General features: G+C 50.0%; 1 protein-coding gene across 10 annotated transcripts in view; it reads left to right on the top strand.

Annotated features, from left to right (window-relative positions):
- The window catches only part of SCUBE2 (signal peptide, CUB domain and EGF like domain containing 2), a 1,402,698-nt gene that overhangs the window by 1,374,363 nt on the left and 11,340 nt on the right, over positions 1-16,995 (top strand). For all 10 annotated transcript variants that reach the window (XM_069623684.1, XM_069623682.1, XM_069623685.1 and 7 more), the window contains one exon: positions 2,043-2,122. In XM_069623684.1, coding sequence (XP_069479785.1) covers positions 2,043-2,122 — 80 coding nt within the window. The remainder of the gene's footprint in view (positions 1-2,042; positions 2,123-16,995) is intronic.

Genomic DNA, 16,995 nt, shown 5'->3' with positions numbered 1-16,995 from the left:
ACTCCATGTACCTAGACTCTCTCACCCTCCAAAGCATGCCTCAAAGAATGCATTGGATGTCCATCACAGTTCTGTCTTGCTTGGTTTATTGTCAGTCTCTTGTCTGGCCTAAATATCTCATCCAACAACTTCACATTTTGCAGAATAAAGCAGCCAGGTATTCCTAAGCCTCATAAGCTGGGAGGATTTTACCCCCGCACTTTTCACCTTGCATTGGCTCCCTGGCCACGTGTACATTAGTTTGAGTTCTTTGCATTATTTACAGAGCCTACTGGAACTTGGACGTAGTGTACCTCAAACCAAAGGTAAAATATTACCTTTCCTCAATGCGCCTGAGATTGGCAGGGTGTAGATCAACACTGGTGTCTGCCTTTAGGAAAGAAATAGGTGGGCGGCAGAACTTCTGGTGCAGGTAGAGGGGCTGTCTCAAATAAACTAACTGAATCCATCAGACTTGTGGAGAGCCACTTTCACTTCCGCAAGTGGCTAAACCCCTTCCTCTTTAGGAAAATGTTAGGACTAGACTCCTAGATGCGGGACCTATCTATCTTCTATGCCACCTTCCCCGGAGTCACGCCTTTCACTCTCCTTTGATTATTTCTACATTTGCTGTATGCACGCATTTCCTTTGTTTGACACCTATTGCACGTCACATGTTATCATTCCTGCATTTATAACATTATGTTAAGAACAAAATATAGATTTTTTTTTTATTTTTAAATGCTCTTCTCCTTGTCCTCTTCTCGTACACTTTGCTCTTCGCAGTCTTTGGAAACATTCAGAAGAGTTGATAATTGCCCGTCGTACCCTCATCCCTTTGCTTTAATAAATATATGAATGCTGTTTCTGGCTGCATAGTTGATTAGGACGTTTGCTAGCAGGTTCATCTGTAGACATTGAAAGAATCCTTGCAGTGGATCACTAAAAGGGTAACACTTCTTGTACACTGCATCTAATGGTTATTGTGGCGTACAAGAAAGAATCAAACGTCGCTGGATGTTACAGTTGTAGAGGAAGAGCAGGAGGACAAACTTGCAGTGCTGTTCTAGTGATGTTGTTAAGCTGGGCAGTAAGTAGGATGTTCTGATTAACGATATGAAAAGTTATGTAAAGATCGAGCAAGATCAATGCTCTGGTTTAAAGTTCTGCACTCTGGCTTGCGATCAACTCTCTCATGCTATCCAGTCTGTTTTCATGCTCCTACAAAAACAAAAGCTGGACTGATTGCCACTCTCCCGAGTGACCATGTGGCCGTGGTATCATGGGTATTCACTGTATGGGCTAGACCAGAACCTCTGTGTCTCCGGTAGACTTCTTGAGTATCAGGGTGGTGATGGCATAACTTGAGATGAATGGAACATATTTTCTTTTCTTTCCCTGGAGCTTCTACTCTGGGAATCCAAAGAACCATATATGCCATCTATCAAGTTTACTGATTGTATTTATTTATTTTATTGCTCATTTCTAACGAGCTTAATACCAGCAAGTGGTTTCTAAACGCAGGATCGGGATGCATACCTATGTTGCGCCGCGATAAACGCGTTGCCCCTGAGCTATCTTTCCTCCCCTTCCCTACTAATGGGGAGAAAAGAGTGTACAACTATACCACAGCAAAGCAACATCTGTCTAATTTTAAAATAATTTGGTGCCAAAGTGATGCCCTACTTGATACTACTCAGATCTTTAAAGGGAGATGGGAATATTGGATGCTTGTTTTTGATTAGGATGATCCTGAGAACCCGGCCCCCCCCCACCCTCCACCCCCTAAAAAAAAGTTAATTCGGGCACAACTCTTATGAAGATAATTCCTAACATTTGGTATCCTGCTTCGTTTTCGCCCTTTGATATATTTTACGTGCTTCAATGTTGAAACGCTCTGATGTGGAAGTGTCCCTTTAGGGCAGTCTATAAATACTGCTGTGAATAGGCGCCTTTGGTAGTTGCAGCTGAACCCGGAAGCTTACCATTACTTGAGTAATTGCATTGCATTTTTTCGAAATGAATCAAATGGATAATGTGTTTATATCCTTTGTTCTCACCAGAGGATTACCAAGAGCTCATAGAGGATATAGTTCGTGACGGCAGGTTGTATGCATCGGAAAATCACCAGGAAATATTAAAGGTAAAAATTAACTCGGTGTGTGTGGCGTAATTTGTGGAAGCAAATGCATGGCTTTTTATGATGGTCAAAATTATTTAAAAATGTATGTTTACCAGACGCATTTCTTCTTTTCGAAATCATATACATGTTTTAGACGTTTTAGGTATTGTACAGAATTCTAATTATTTCTAGGTTTTAGAAATGTGAACGTCCAAGGGATCGGATGAAGACAACACACTAGGTCGGTAATTCCGTCTTCTGAACACTAACATTTGTGTAAACATGTTCACTGCCAGTGATGTGTGGTGAAATTTGAAGCATTGCCCCTTCAAAAGACTATGCCAAATTTACATTTTCCTCAGGAAAATTATCACTCTAGTTTCTGAGAGTATCACTTCAGTACAGCACACGGTTATTCTAACAGAAAATGTGCAGATGCCGTTTCCCTTTGCCACTACCTCTCAAAACGGTTCCATTTTCCAAAGTATGGCACTGTTGAGGAGAATTCTCAAGAATGTGCTAATTTCCCTTACCTTTTGAGAGCCCCATCAACTTTGATGGATTTCTAAGATTTTAATTTTTACCTGGAAAGAGTGTGAGCCTTTTTTCCCACTCTTTCATGTATGTTGATGTTGTTAGGCAGAAACCTGTGCAGTTCCCTCTGGGACCACTGCAAAAGATTTAGGACTACAGGCGTTTGGCAGTAAACCCAGTTGGTAGCAGTCTGTACCACACAGATTGACTTGGTAGCTGTGGCTGAGCAGTCAGACTTCCCCCAAGAAGAGTTAGACAGTATAAAGAGTATTCACAATAGGTCAAGAGCACACAATAGAACAAGTAAACACTGACCAGGGCTTCATGTAAAAGAGATATAATTATTTATTTAAAACCACATCTAGAAAAACACACAGGCACTAGTAGTAAGCAATTAAAAAACACGGTCACTAAGAGATATACACTCCTTTAAAAGAATATTAGACAAGTCTTAAGTAAAGCCCCACTTATTTTCAGACAGCGGTGAGCGCTTAACGTAGATGGCACTCTAATAGTTTGTTTTAAAAGGAAGAGAAAAGCAGAGAACAAGTTGAAACAGATCCCAACACTTTTACAAGAACATAACAAGAGAGGAAGGCAAGGTAAAACCGTGAATTCAGAGTCAGTAGGCTGGATCTGCTTTAAGGGGATTGAAACGAAATGTGTCCAAGGTCACACGGTTGCAGTGCACAAAAAGTCTTGTAATGGTTCAAAAAGGAGTTGGACCAAGGAAAGGGACCAGTTAGAGGGTCAAGGCGGCCAGCCCAGTGTAGAAGGTTAAGGAGTTATTATTACCTTGTAGCAATCTTTAGAAAGGGAGGCCTGGCGGACACTGTACCTTAAAGTGGTGAGAACACTCCAGCGGGGGCAGTTGTTCCTGGCAGTGGATGCAAGTCGGTGCTTCGTCCGGGGGAAGAGAGGATCTCGTCGTGGAGGAAGACAGGAGTCCGTTGCACTGCCAAGGAAGAGACCAGCCGCGGAGTTTCTCAGGTACAAGGAGCGGTCCATTGATTCGCGGTTCAGTGGTGAGTGGCTGTGGCTATCCAGCTGCCGGGGAGCTTGGCACAGGCAGTTCGACCACAAACCGGTCTGGGGTGCGAAGACAAGAAGGTAAACTGGTTGTGCTCACCAGTCAGAGGAAGAAGCCTCTCCAGCCGGGAGATCTTCTCTGTCGTCGGGAAGTGGTGAGTCGGTTCTGCAGGGCTCCACCGGTGGTGTCGTCGTGGTAGGTCGGCTCAGCTCCTCCCTCGTCGGATTCTCAGGTCCTGTGGCGACTTCTGAAGTTCCAGTCCCCAAAGCCCTGCTTTTATGCAGAAAACCCCTATTCACTCGGCCTAGCTGTCACTCAAACATGCTAAGTGGTGAGCCGGCCGGCTCACCACTTGGGCCAATCACACAAGAGTGCGACTTGAGTTACCAAGGTAACTCAGTCCAGAGTGCCTAAACCCCCTCCCACACCCTCTGTGGTACCCAGACAGAGTGGCCCCACCTTTGGAGGCTTCTGTGGATAAGCCTGCCAAAAAAGTGGAACAAAGGGCTCGACTTGGGTTGGAGTCACAGAAGAGAACACAAAAGCCATTTTGGAATCGAGTCTTGGCAAAAAATACCAACCGGAGAATTAATATTAATTAAATAAACCGGCGGTATGTTCGAGGCTATGAGAATTAAATAATTAAATTAAATAATTAAAGTTGGTAGCCTCGAACAATGGGAAAATCCCATAGGAAAATATTCGCGGTCGAATATAAAAAGTAGTTTCCACTGCCACCAGCCAAAACTCGATCAGGGAGGACGGAGACATGCCCCCTCGACTAACAGACCCCGGGAGAATCGAATTGCCCCGACCAGTACGTCCACAATATGATGGTTTGTACTGGCTTCTGTTAATAATTTGGGACTAGTAAAGCCAATGATGACTTTACATGTCCTGGGAGACAGTAGTCAGTCCCAGGGTATGGAGTCTATGGTGGGGTGTCACTGTGACACCCCTCTGTTACTGCACGGAGGGTGCTGTGTAACACACATAGTAAAAACACATGAGACCCTATGGAGTAAAGGACCCCTTAGCCCATAAAACACATAAGCAGTCAAAGGAACACCATAAATCATGTCCAAGAGTGTCCAAGAGTGGGAGAAAAAGAGTCTTGGCAGGAGGAAAAAAAACTAACTCCAGAAATCCAGCAAAGCTGCTAGGGGACTCACTAGGTTAGGAAATTCAGCCTAAAGAGAGAATTCTCCCTAACAGATGTGTGTTCTTTGGATATGGAGTTTTAAAACAACTCCATAGGCATCATCTTTTTCTGTGTGTCACACATCACCTTCAGTGCAGTGACACAGGGGTGTCTTTTAGACTCCCCAAGGTTTAAATACCTTCTCTGGGACTGACTGCTGTCTCCCAGAGCATGTAAAGTTAAATTGTCTTTACTAGTCTTTTTAAATTTACAGACCCAGCACACACTATATAGAGTGCTGGAGGGGTTGCCTAGCTTCCCCTAAGTCTAAACACTCATGTAACCGTCAAATGTTACCCTTTTCTCCTTGAAATGGCTGGTGGCAGTGGTTTTAAACTACCATGATTAATCCGGACCGTGAACACCGGTAGCTAAAAATCGGGTCAGCCATGTTTTCCAATATGGCGGTCAAGACCGATCTGCAAAAACAGACTCCGGTCAACTTTTTTCGCCGTTTCTTTTCAGAAAGGTCCTTCTTGTGTTGGTCCCTTTGTTCATTGGCCCTTGGCGGGCTTCAGTGCTGAAGCTTTCCTCTGGCACCAGAGTGTCTGGGGTGGACAGAATGTGAGGGAGGTGCCCGAAAACTCCCCGTGTTTAGTCTCCTAGGAGACCTGAATGCACTCTGGCATGATTGGCCGGCTGGACAGCCACCCTGCTGTGTGAGTGACAGCCAGGCTGGAATGAATGGGGGAAAACTGTTTAAAAGCGGGTCTCTGGGACTTGGAAAGCAGAGTCGACCACTGGACCACTGGAACGAAAGAACCGAAGACGAGCTGAAGGAAGACGACTGCTGCAACTCCTGGTCCACCGGTGAAGCCCTGCTGCCGGTCTGAATTGCCTGAAACTCCATCGACAGAAAAGATCTTCAAGGTTAACTTCTTCCCTTGAGTGTATCTTGCTCTTTGTTCTCAGGGTGTAGGCTTTTTTGATGGCATTACTAAAAGCAATGGGGAGATGGTCCTAACCCCTTTACAAAACCTGCCTGAAATGGTTCTGTTAGGCCATTTGTTGAGGACCATTCATTTAATCTTTTTAGTAGCAGTGCAGTGTACAATTTCCCATTACGTCCAACAAGGCAATGAGGCGGTACAGTAGTCTTTAGGGACACTCCGGTAAATGAGAAAAACCTCTTGTGTTCCAGGAGACGAGTCTCGGGTGGTTTTTTGGTTTTTCTGGCTGGGGTCCCTGCTATTTGGTATGTTTGGTTGCCAAAGCTGCTGGAAGCCAAGCCCAGGAGTCTCCTTATACTTCGGCACTCATAGGGCGTTGTTTGTATTCACTTTTTCTCATCTGCCCTTTTCCTGGTTCACAGTTTGTCAGTGTTAGGTACATTTTCCGCTGTCTTGGTGGCCAGACTACTCCATCTTCTAGATCATTCTTTCCCTCTATAGAGCTTTTATGCTTGTGTTCTAGATCGATTATTTCAACACTTTTTTCTCCGCTGGGTGGTTTCACAATGGATTTTCAGGGTACGAGTGAACCTTCATCAAGGCGTTATCCTACTGACCTTGTAGTTGGGTCTGTAAGGTCAAAACCCAGCATTAGAAAGTTTGACGCTTAGGTCAGCGTCCTGTTTTTAACCACTATAGGTTTTAGGTATCCATAATGACAATATGGATATTGGCATGCATACACTGGCATTAGGAACAAAGGAAGAAGTGTGTTTCTCTAACTTCACTTTAACTAATAAGGAGGAGCTGATTAAAATAGTATCTAAGCTTAAATTGGTGTCACCCCTTGACCCTATCCCACTGAAATTATTGAAAGCAGCACCAGTAGATTTATATGATACACTGGCAACTGCAGTCAATTCATCCTTGAAGTGGGGTCAAGTTCCATCTAAACTCAAGGAAGCACTAGTAGTATTATTATTGAAGAAGCCAACACTGGATACCTCGACTCTAGCAAATTAATGACCTATCTCACTCCTGCCCTTTCTTATGAAAGTTTTAGAAGCAGTGGTGACTCCCCATCTGAGAACATTTTTGGAAAGTCAAAACATCTTGGATAGCTGTCAAATGGACTTTGGTCCTTTGATGGGAACTGAGTCAGTTCTGGTATCTATGTTGGACGACCTTACCATGACCAGGGACGAAGGCGGCACGACGGGCCTCATTTTGTTGGACCTGTCGGCCGCCTTCGACACCATTGATCATGACATACTGCTGGTAAGGCTAAAGGAGGCAGGTTTTTCGGGGGCAGCACTGAACTGGTTCTGTGCCTTTCTGACCTCACGTTCTTAAATAGTGTCCCTTTACCCTTATTGTTCATCTTCGGTTTCGATCTCATGCGGAGTTCCGCAGGGATGTGCTCTTTCTACTTTACTTTGTAATCTTTATATTCGCCCTCTGTTAATCCTCATGAATTTGTTTGGCTCCAGGGTCTTTTCATATGCAGATAATACACAGATCCTGTTTAGACTTGACACAAAGCAGGATGATGTAAAGGACAGGCTAAAAAATAGCTTGGAAGCCATATGGGTCTGGATGTAGTCAAATTGGCTCAAACTAAATGGTGGGAAGACAGAGATTCTGATCTCAGGCCTGCCATTGGCAGCTGCCAGATGGACTGATGTTCTCTGGCCAGAATCACTATGCCCACTACCCCAGCCAGCTAAAGTGGTGTGTAACCTAGGGATTAAGCTATTATAATCCCTGTCCATGGGGGCGTGGCCTGGAGCGCGAACGATGCAGCCGCTCCTGTAATGGCCTCTGTACGAGACCCGCGGCGATGATGAATAAATCAGACCTAATGGATCGATTTGCGGCATCCCCCATAAGCAAGGTGAATCCCTGAGGCATCGACTGCTGCCTGGCAAGGCGACATCATCATCCCTGAAGCCCGGATTCGGCCCGTTGTGCCGGGGTCCCCTGCCTCCTCACACAGCTCCCAAGATGGCGGACGGAGAGTAATTATCCCGCCGTCCCCAGAACGGAGCACAGTGAGCAGTGGAGCGGATCCCCTGCGGCTGGACCTGGGCTGACGCGGGCCCCCGGCTCACACTCCGCAGCGAAGAGGTGGCCCCCTCCTCCCATCTCGGTGGTCCCGCTGCCCACACAGCTTTGTGGAGCCGCGGCGGCTCCCTCCCGGGGAGTCGGGCGAGAGCGGTGGTGAGGCCGGCATCCGCCCACCCGGATCGGCAGCAGGAATGGTCCCGCCGAGATTCAGCGGGGCAGCAGGCCTCGCGCCGAGGGAGGGCCCGAACGACACACTGAGGCGGCGTCTCTGGAACCTCCAGTCTGGCCTTCACTGGCGACCGAACGACCTCCTGCGGGATCCTGCTTTGCCCCGCCACCCCACGCCAGGATTCCGACACAAGAGTAGAGGCCCCCCTCCATTAGACGGCCCGGCTCCTTCCAGGGGCGCCCCGGCCCACTCTCCTTTGGCAGGCCTCCCATAAGCCGGGCCCACGGACCTCCCTGAAGACCCTACGCAGGAGCGGCTGCTGATCTACTGCTCCCCAGCCTCTGAGCCCGACTCAGCGAACCCGGACGAGGTAGGAACCTTCCTAAGTTTTGAAGGGGCTATATCCACCCGCTGCTGCCCAGAAGACCTGACGGCGCCCTCTGTCCGACCGGAGTTCTCTCAGTGCCCTGCTTGGAACCCCCCTCCCGTCTCTGGGACTTCCTGGGGTGCCCCAGCCCACTTCCGCTTCCCATATTGGATCCTGGGTCCCGTCCCCGAGGCCCCCCCAACCGGACACGTTCCACCTGCCCTCCTACAGAATCCGACATTGGCCGCGCCGACACTGCGGCCCTCTTTCTAACGCCACGGAGGCAAAGCCTGGTGATCCTAATCCCGTCTAACGCTCTGCCTGTTCACCTGAGTCTCTCCACCCCCTCTGACCTCGGGCCCCCTGGTCTAGTAAGCCTCACCTCGAGAACCCTAAGCATTGCAGTCACTGCATCCCGGATCTCCTAAGCCCGACACAATGTCGAAGCCAACGAAATCAGCCAAACCGTTGGACATCTCCACCATGCTCTCAGCGGCGGACAGGACGAAGAAGCCGGACCCCCCCTCTAAGTTAACTCCACAAAATCCCCCTGAGGAGCAAGGAAAGTTAGCCACCAAGGAAGACATCCAGGCCTTCATGCAGGACATTAAAGCGGAGTTCCGGTCTTGTATGTCAGAACTTACCACGCGGATGGATCAGACGGATCATAGACTGACCGAGGCGGAACAGAGGCTGGGCGAAGTCGAGGACCTGACCCAGAGCCATGATGCCGCGATCCTAGACGAGAGATCCTGGCGCTGCAGACCAAGAATGAAGAGATGGAATTCAAACAAGAAGACCTAGAAAACAGGGCACGACGAAATAATCTGTGCATCAGAAGAGTTCCATCAACTATCTCAGACAAAGAGCTGCCAGAATACATTGGCAATTTCTTTCAAGCCCTTCTCCCAAACATGGATAAATCCCAACTTATCCTGGACCGCACTCACAGGCGACTCAGACGGCCCCCCGGACGTAATTACCAGGGTCCATTTCTATGCTACTAAAGAGGCCATCTCCGCCATTAGCCGCACCAAAGATGAACTCTCATTCATGAGCTCCCCGCTGCAAATTTTCCAGGACCTCTCGTTAACAACCTTGCAGAAAAGAACCCTTAGACCCCTAACACTATTTCTACAGAGCCAGCAAATCCGCTACAGATGGCTTTTCTCCTCCACTCTCCAATTCACGTTCCAAGGAACCCAGAGCAGAATCAGCCACCTAGAGGTCGCCAAGTCCATTCTGCACCCACGCTCGCCGGAGGCCTCGACCGCTCAGTCCCTGCAGCACTTGCCGGGGGAGGCTGAGCGGCTACCCCAGGAACAGCAACCTTGGTCGAGGACTCAGACGCCGAAAGATGAAATGATACAGCCTAATCCGGGGCTCTAACGTAGATCGATCCAGAGAAGAAATCAAGATCCACTAACGCCGCGGGTCCCGAGTGGCCTATACCCCACTCCAAGGAGTATGTCACCAACTCACCCTCGGAGACCAACCCCACGTAGTTGTTGGACCCCATCCCTGTTGGCTGGGGGAACAGTTAGGGCCCAGTTGGCCCACTCATGGAAAAGTTTACCCTCCCGTTGGAGGATACAGGAAACCCAGCCACAGGAAAGCTTTGTTGATCCTGAGCCACGAGATGAAGAATGAATACCCCCATCCCCCCCACTGAGAGCAGAACTCCATCCCGGAGGACACCCAGGAGTCCCCCTTTCCCCCCACACCAGAAATTAAGATTCTTGACCCTGAATGTCAGAGGCCTCAACGCCCCACAGAAGCGGAAAGCGATTGAGATGTATCCAGAATGATAAGGCTTCCATTGTCTTCCTACAGGAGACGCATCTGATTCCAGCTGACTACACAAGGCTCCGAGACCGACAATTTCCACTACAGTTCCTGGCGTCTGGCGGCACGAAGAAGGGTGGCACAGCGATCTTTTTTTTGAAAATATATTTTTATTGACATTTTGTAGGTTATTATTGCAGACATTGCACCAAAAAACAAAATTACATTTTTAGAAAGCGTACCCACCAATAACCCTTTTATCCCCCTCACCCCCCACCCCCTAGCCGTTTAATCAAAATAGACTCTTGATTGCACACTTTGGAACACACTGCACAGTCCCAGAACACAGGTGATGGGCACATTTTGGGCACTTGTCCTTGGGCTCAACCTATTAAGACCCCCTTATTGGGGGGAAAAAACATGTCCCAGTTAATGGGTGCCTTTGGAGTCCCTGACTTTACAGTTCAACAGTGTTCAAAGGACAGAAACAGGTCCCCCGTGAAGACTGGGCCCTTTATGCACTGCGCTCGTATCTTTCAAAAAATGGGAGCCAGAGTTCTCCGATGCTGGTTTTAGACTCATCCAGAACGTGTGTAAGGAATTCCATGTCATAAATCGCTCGGACCTTGGTGACCCATTCCTTTTCCTGTGGCATGTTTGGGTTTTTCCATTTTTGGGACAGGCAACACCTGGCCGCCACGAGCATAACCTGGAGCATGTGGCCCTGGGTGTCCTCCTGATCGTCCCCAACCTCAATCCCAAAGAGAAGTAACCAGGGGCAAAGGGGTCTATCTATCCCATCAACTCCCCTGATCCAGGATAGGACCTCGCCCCAATACATCTGTACCCTAGGGCATGACCACCACATATGTATGTAATCTCCAGTGGTATTTCGACATTTCCAGCAGTGTGGGTCATAGCCTGGGAGCATTCTGGATATTCTCTGGGGGGGATAATGCCATCTATGTAGGACCTTTAATGCTTGGTGTCTGTATTGGAGGGACGTGGTTGAGCGATGGGCTCGGATGCACATCTTGGTCCATCTCCTATCATCTATTGCCACGCCAAGGTCTCTTTCCCATTGCGTTCGTGCTGGAGGGGGGTCCCTTGGAATTGAAAACAAGAGGAGTCTGTACAACCGAGCTATCACCCCTCTGGAGCCCCGGGTGGAAATAATCATTTTCTCAAAATCTGTAAGGTCCCTCCTGAGAGTGTCCCCCCATGAGGGTTCTGAAAGGACTCCCTTAAGCTGAAGGTAGCGGAATGGCGACAGCCTACCCAGACCCAGAGCCTCCTCGAGATCGGGGAGGGGCATGAAGGATCCACCCACCCATAGATGGCCGGCCCTAACCAGGCCCGCCTCGTACCAACTCTGGTATGCTGCTGGTTCTGCTATTTTGGCCAGGAATGGTGGCGCCCAGATGCAACTCAGCGGGGAGGGCCAGGTCGTAAGCCACCTGAAGTAGCTCCCCTCCTTCCAGATCGACCAGAGAACCCCCAACACTGGGTGTTCGTGTACCCTTCTGGGAATGCTTGTTCTTGGGACCCGTAACTGCTCGTTGATCGTGACTGGGGCAAGAAGTCTGTTGTCCAGAGCCACCCACTGCTTCTCCGTCCCAGGATTAAAATGGTCAACCAGAATCCTTAGCTGGGATGCCCTGTAATATGCATCGAAATCGGCAAACCCCACCCCTCCCTCCTCCTTCGGTCTTGTCAAGACATCGTAAGAGATTCTGTGTTTTTTCCCCGCCCAGAGGAATCGAAGCAATACCCGCTTCATTGAGTCGAAAAAGGGCTTCGGCACCTGGGTGGGGAGCATCTGGAAGAGGAATAAGAACTGAGGGAGTATTACCATCTTAATCAGATTGAGCCGTGCCATCCATGAAAACCCCGCCGCCGCCCACCTCTCAATATCTCTCTTGACAGCAGTCCATAGTGGGGTAAAATTGCGCGCAAAGAGGTCACCCGGAATGGATGGGATTTGGATTCCCAGGTACCGGAACCCCTGCCTCTGCAGTTGGAAGGGGAGGCTATCTACATATTGTATCTCCGATTCTGGCAACTGACCCCCCACGAATGCCACAGACTTGTCTAAGTTGACCTTGTACCCGGAGAGGTTACCATAGCGCGTCAGGGCCTGTAGTAAATGAGGTATCGTCTGCGATGGTTTTGTAACGTACAGGAGAACGTCATCTGCGAACAGACTAATCTTGCAATGGGAGTCGCCCAACCGAACCCCTGTGATGGTTTCATTGTTGCGTACCGATACTGCCCAGGGTTCCATAACCAAGGCGTATATCAGGGGGGATAGTGGGCATCCCTGTCTTGTACCACGCCCCAGGGGGAAAGGCTCTGACTTCGTCCCGTTAGCCACCACCCTGGCTGTTGGGGAGGAGTACAGTGCCGCCATCCAGCCCAGCCACCTCTGGCCCATCCCCACCGCAGACAAGACCTCTCCCATGAATTCCCAGCTCACCCTATCGAAGGCCTTCTCCGCGTCTAGGGACAGGAGCAGCGCTCCCTTGTCCCGGATCTCCCTGGAGTACAGCACATGGAGAGTTTTACGCATGCTGTCCGAGGCTTGTCTGTTAAGTATGAAACCCGCCTGGTCAGGGTGAACCAATCGTGGGAGGCTCTTCTCTAGGCGAGACGCCAGGATTCTAGTGAATATCTTGGCGTCAAGATTTAAGAGGGAGATGGGTCTGTAGGAGCCACAATCCCTCGGGTCCCTTCCCGGCTTCGGGATAACCGTAATGAGGGCCTGGAGAAAGGAGGGTGGGAGCGTCTCCTCGTTTCGGATTTGGTTAAAGAGCTTGGCTAGGGGCTCCACCAGCGAAGGTGAGAACTGTTTGTAAAAATCGGCTGTATAGCCGTCTTCCCCCGGTGCCTTGCCCACCCTCAGCCTCTTGATGGCCGCCTCCACCTCGTCAACCGTTATGTCCGACTTTAGTTCCTGTAGTTCCGCCTCCGTCAAGCGGGGCGGGGGGTATTCCTCCAAGTAAGCCCGCATCTCCTCTATTGATATTCCTCCCTGTTTTGTATATAGTTCCTTATAATAATCTGCGAAGGAGCCCACAACCTCTGCCTTGGTATTAAGCATGGAGCCCTCCCGGCCTCTGATGGGGCCAACCCTTCTCTCCAGTCGACATCCCCTGGCTCTGCGAGCTAGCAGCGTTCCCACCCTGTCTCCCCTCTCGTAGTACCTCTGTCGTGTGTATCTCAGCTTCTTAACCACCTCTCCTATGAGAACCGTGTGTAGGGCCTGTCGTTTCTCGCTCATTTCCACTAAGATGGATTCCCTGTCCGTCCCCCCCTGGTTGAGCCTACCCCGCAAGCTTCCAAGGTCCGCCCGTATCCTGGCTGTGGGACACTAACACACTGCTGTGGGAAACACAAGGCTGAGTCTTCGACTCTGTGTTTGACAAAATTTCTCAATTTAAAAAAAAAAAGAAAATCGACCCGAGTATGTCCGCTTCCCGGATTTCGGCTTTTAAGAGGCGCACCGACTGCCATAGAAACCTTAGACACCTCCAGGTATTAAGCGCGTTATGAATACGCAACTAAGAGACATATTCCTGTAACAGCGCCTCGATGCCCCCGGGCTGTGTGAGCGCTTTAAAAATAAATAAAAATAAAGTAAGCCCTCAGCTGGCCCGACCACTCGGCTGGAGTGGTAAGGTTTCAAAAGCCAAATGCTAACTTGTAAGGAAGCTTAAGGCACAGGCTGTGCCTAAGTCTGCTGCAGTTGCGGGGCCCCCTCCTCGCCTCTCTGAACAGCAGGCTTTGGTGGCGAAAGTGGCGCTCGGCACTCCCGACCCCACGCTTGCCAAATCGTCGACTCCATTGGTGCTCTAGAAGCCTCCGGGCTCCACGCTGACGCAAAAGTCATCAGTGGCCAGCCCCTCTAGAGAGCATCGGCAGGTGGACGCCCCGACGCCACAGTGGTGTCCAAGCACCATCCGTGCCCATTCCGTCGAGAGAGAATCCTTCGGCACCGACTATCAGTGACTGATCATTTGTGCCTCTCTCCAGGTCTGGGTTCTTCGAGTCGATGGCGTCGATTTTAGGCACCGACCAGGGGGATGACCAAGGGGACATAGACCATATACATACAGGGTCAGGAGGCGTTGATTTATTTCGATGAACAGGCAGACCAGTTGGCACTTGCCCAAGCATTACACGATGCCAGCAGCCTGGACACCTCTCCAGATGTAGAACTTCAGCAGGGTCAGCCATACACTCACACCGTGTTATGTTTAGGGCCCTTGTGGAAAGGGTAGTAGACATCCTAGGTTTGAAGTCCACTTCAGTGCCTGTTCAGGGCTATGCATTGACAGATATAGTAGATGAAGGTCCTGTGACAGAACATAACATGCCACTTAATCCGGCAATGGCAGAACCCCCTAGCCTCCTTGTGGCAACACCCCTGCGCTATTCCCCCGGTCAACTCTACTTTTATGGGGAAGTACAGACCGGCAAGATGAGATCCATCATTCTTGGCTTCTCACCCTTCTCCTGAAGGGCTTGTTGTGCAGGCAGCCACAATCTCCACCAGACCTCCGGCTTCCACTTCTCATCTGCCTCCGGACGCGGAAGTTTAAAGGTTGGACGCAATGGCCAAAAAGGCCTTTACTTCTGGCACTAAAAGCCACCAATGTAACTTGTCGATTTGCAAAATACACCTTTGGCTTCTGTAAAGCTGTGGAGCAGGCAGTGCAATAGATTCCCCAAGGTGAAATGCGGGATGGATTTACACGGCTGGTGGAAGATGGGAAGGAGGTGGCTAAGCAGTTGTTGCAAACAGGTCTGGACTTGGCCGTTCGATGGGGTCGGCGGTAGTTTTTTTTAGGAGACAAGCTTATCTCAAAACATCTAGCTTCTCTACGAACGTCCAAAATAGGCTATTGGACATGCCTTTTGAGGGAGAATTCCTCTTTGGCCAGAAGGCTAATGACTCTTTGGAAAAATTGAAGGAGTCTGAATTAGCTGCATAATTGCAGGGCCTAACTGCGCAGACGGCCAAACCTGCCTTCAGCTTTGCCTCTAGAGGCAGAGACTACAGGCGCTATGTGCCTTATGGCAGGAATGCGCAGCTACCTTAGGCCAGGCGGGGTCAGAAGGGGCAGAGGGGCTTCTAGAGGCCAACCAGCAGCAGCGGGTTGGCTCCGCCCTCCAAGCTGCTTTGATTTCCCCTCCCACGACTTACCAGTTGGTGGATGGTTGGCGGAGTATTGGCCACAGTGGCAGGAGGTTACCTCCCATGCATTGGCCCTACAGCTTGTTCCATGGGGTTATTGCCTGCCCTTTTTAAGAAAACCACTGGACAGGCCCCCACCACCTCCAACCCAACCAGGACAGGAACTCCAGGAAGAACTGCGAGACCTGTTGTTGAAGAGTGCTGTGGAAGAGGTGCCTTCCGAACCTAGAGGATCGCATTGGTATAACCAGTATTTCCTGGTGCCCAAGAAGGGAGATCTCATCCCATTTGAGGATCTCAGGGCTTTGAACAAATTCCTGAGGAAAGAAAAATTCAGGATTGTGACGTTGAGAGAAATTCTCCATGCTTTCGAAATTCAGGACTGGCTGGTATCAAAAGATCTACAGGACGCTTATTTCCATGTGCCAATACATCAAAAGCATAGGAAGTTCCTGAGGTTCCTCATAGGGCACAAGCACTATCAGTTCAAGGTGCTTCTCTTTAGGTTGACCTCCACTCCAAGGGTCTTCACCAAGCTCAAGGTGGTAGTCACGGCTCACCGCAGGAGATCCGGGGTCCATGTATTCCCGTCCCTGGAGGATTGGCTGATCCGAGGGAAGTCAGTGGGACAGGTCTTGTCTCATCTGGAGGACACCTGCCTTCTACTGCAGAAGCTGGGCTACTCCCTGAAATTGAAGTGCCATGTGACGCCAGTCCAGAGGCTCCAATTCATTGGGGCAGTCCAAGACACCCAGGTAGGGGGAAGGCTTTCCCTCCCGAGGAGAGCATCAACAGCATCACGCAGATGGTGGATTTGTTCTGGAACCACGCCACCTTACCAGCGGCTTCCTTCCTCCACCACTTAGGCCTCACGTCCTACTGTATTTTTCTAGTGCCAGAGGCCAGGCTACGCATGAGATCCCTTCAGTGGCTGTTGAAAGGCCAGTGGTCACAGTACATCAGCACCCTCACGGATTCCCTCAGCATGTCTAGGTCAGTGGTCGACTACCTCATTTGGTGGACTGACGACAACAATCTCATGTCAGGGGAACCCTTCTGGCCTCTTTGGCCTCAGGCTTGAGTGGTCATGGATGTCTCTGAAGGGTTGGGGCACTCACTGCTCGGGCTTGCAGGTGAACAGCCTTTGGTCAGCAATGGAAGCCAGGTGGCACATCAACAGTCTGGAGTTGCGAACCATCGGGTTAGCCCTGAGGGCTTTCGCCCCGTCTCTCAAGGGGGAGCCGGTGCTGATTCTGACGGACAACACAGTGGCCATGCGCTTACTGAACAAGCAGGATGGAGTGTGCTCCTGCCCCCTCTGCAGAGAGGCAATGCAGCTGTGGTTCTGGAGAAACCGTTCTCGGTCTCTGCAGTTCATCTGGCGGGGACAGATTGCAGCTTGGAGGATGCTCTGAGCAGGCAGAGCACGGTCTCACATGAGTGGGAAGTGTGCCAGGAAGTCCTGAAAGAGGTTTTCTCTCTCTGGGGTACCCCAGCAATGAATCTGTTTGTCACGGAGTCCAACAGGAAGTGCAGACAGCTTTGCTCTAGGGAATTCCCAGCGAACAGCGCACTGGGGGACACGTTTCTGGTGGATTGGACCTTCCCTCTCCATTACGCCTTCCCTCTGATTGCCGTCATACCATGGGTTCTT

The sequence above is a fragment of the Ambystoma mexicanum genome, chromosome 11 (assembly GCF_040938575.1).
Source record: "Ambystoma mexicanum isolate Mex_15411 chromosome 11, UKY_AmexF1_1, whole genome shotgun sequence".
NCBI lineage: Eukaryota > Metazoa > Chordata > Amphibia > Caudata > Ambystomatidae > Ambystoma > Ambystoma mexicanum.
The sequence above is the reverse complement of the archived record's forward strand: the minus strand, read 5'-3'. Positions and strand labels throughout refer to the sequence as shown.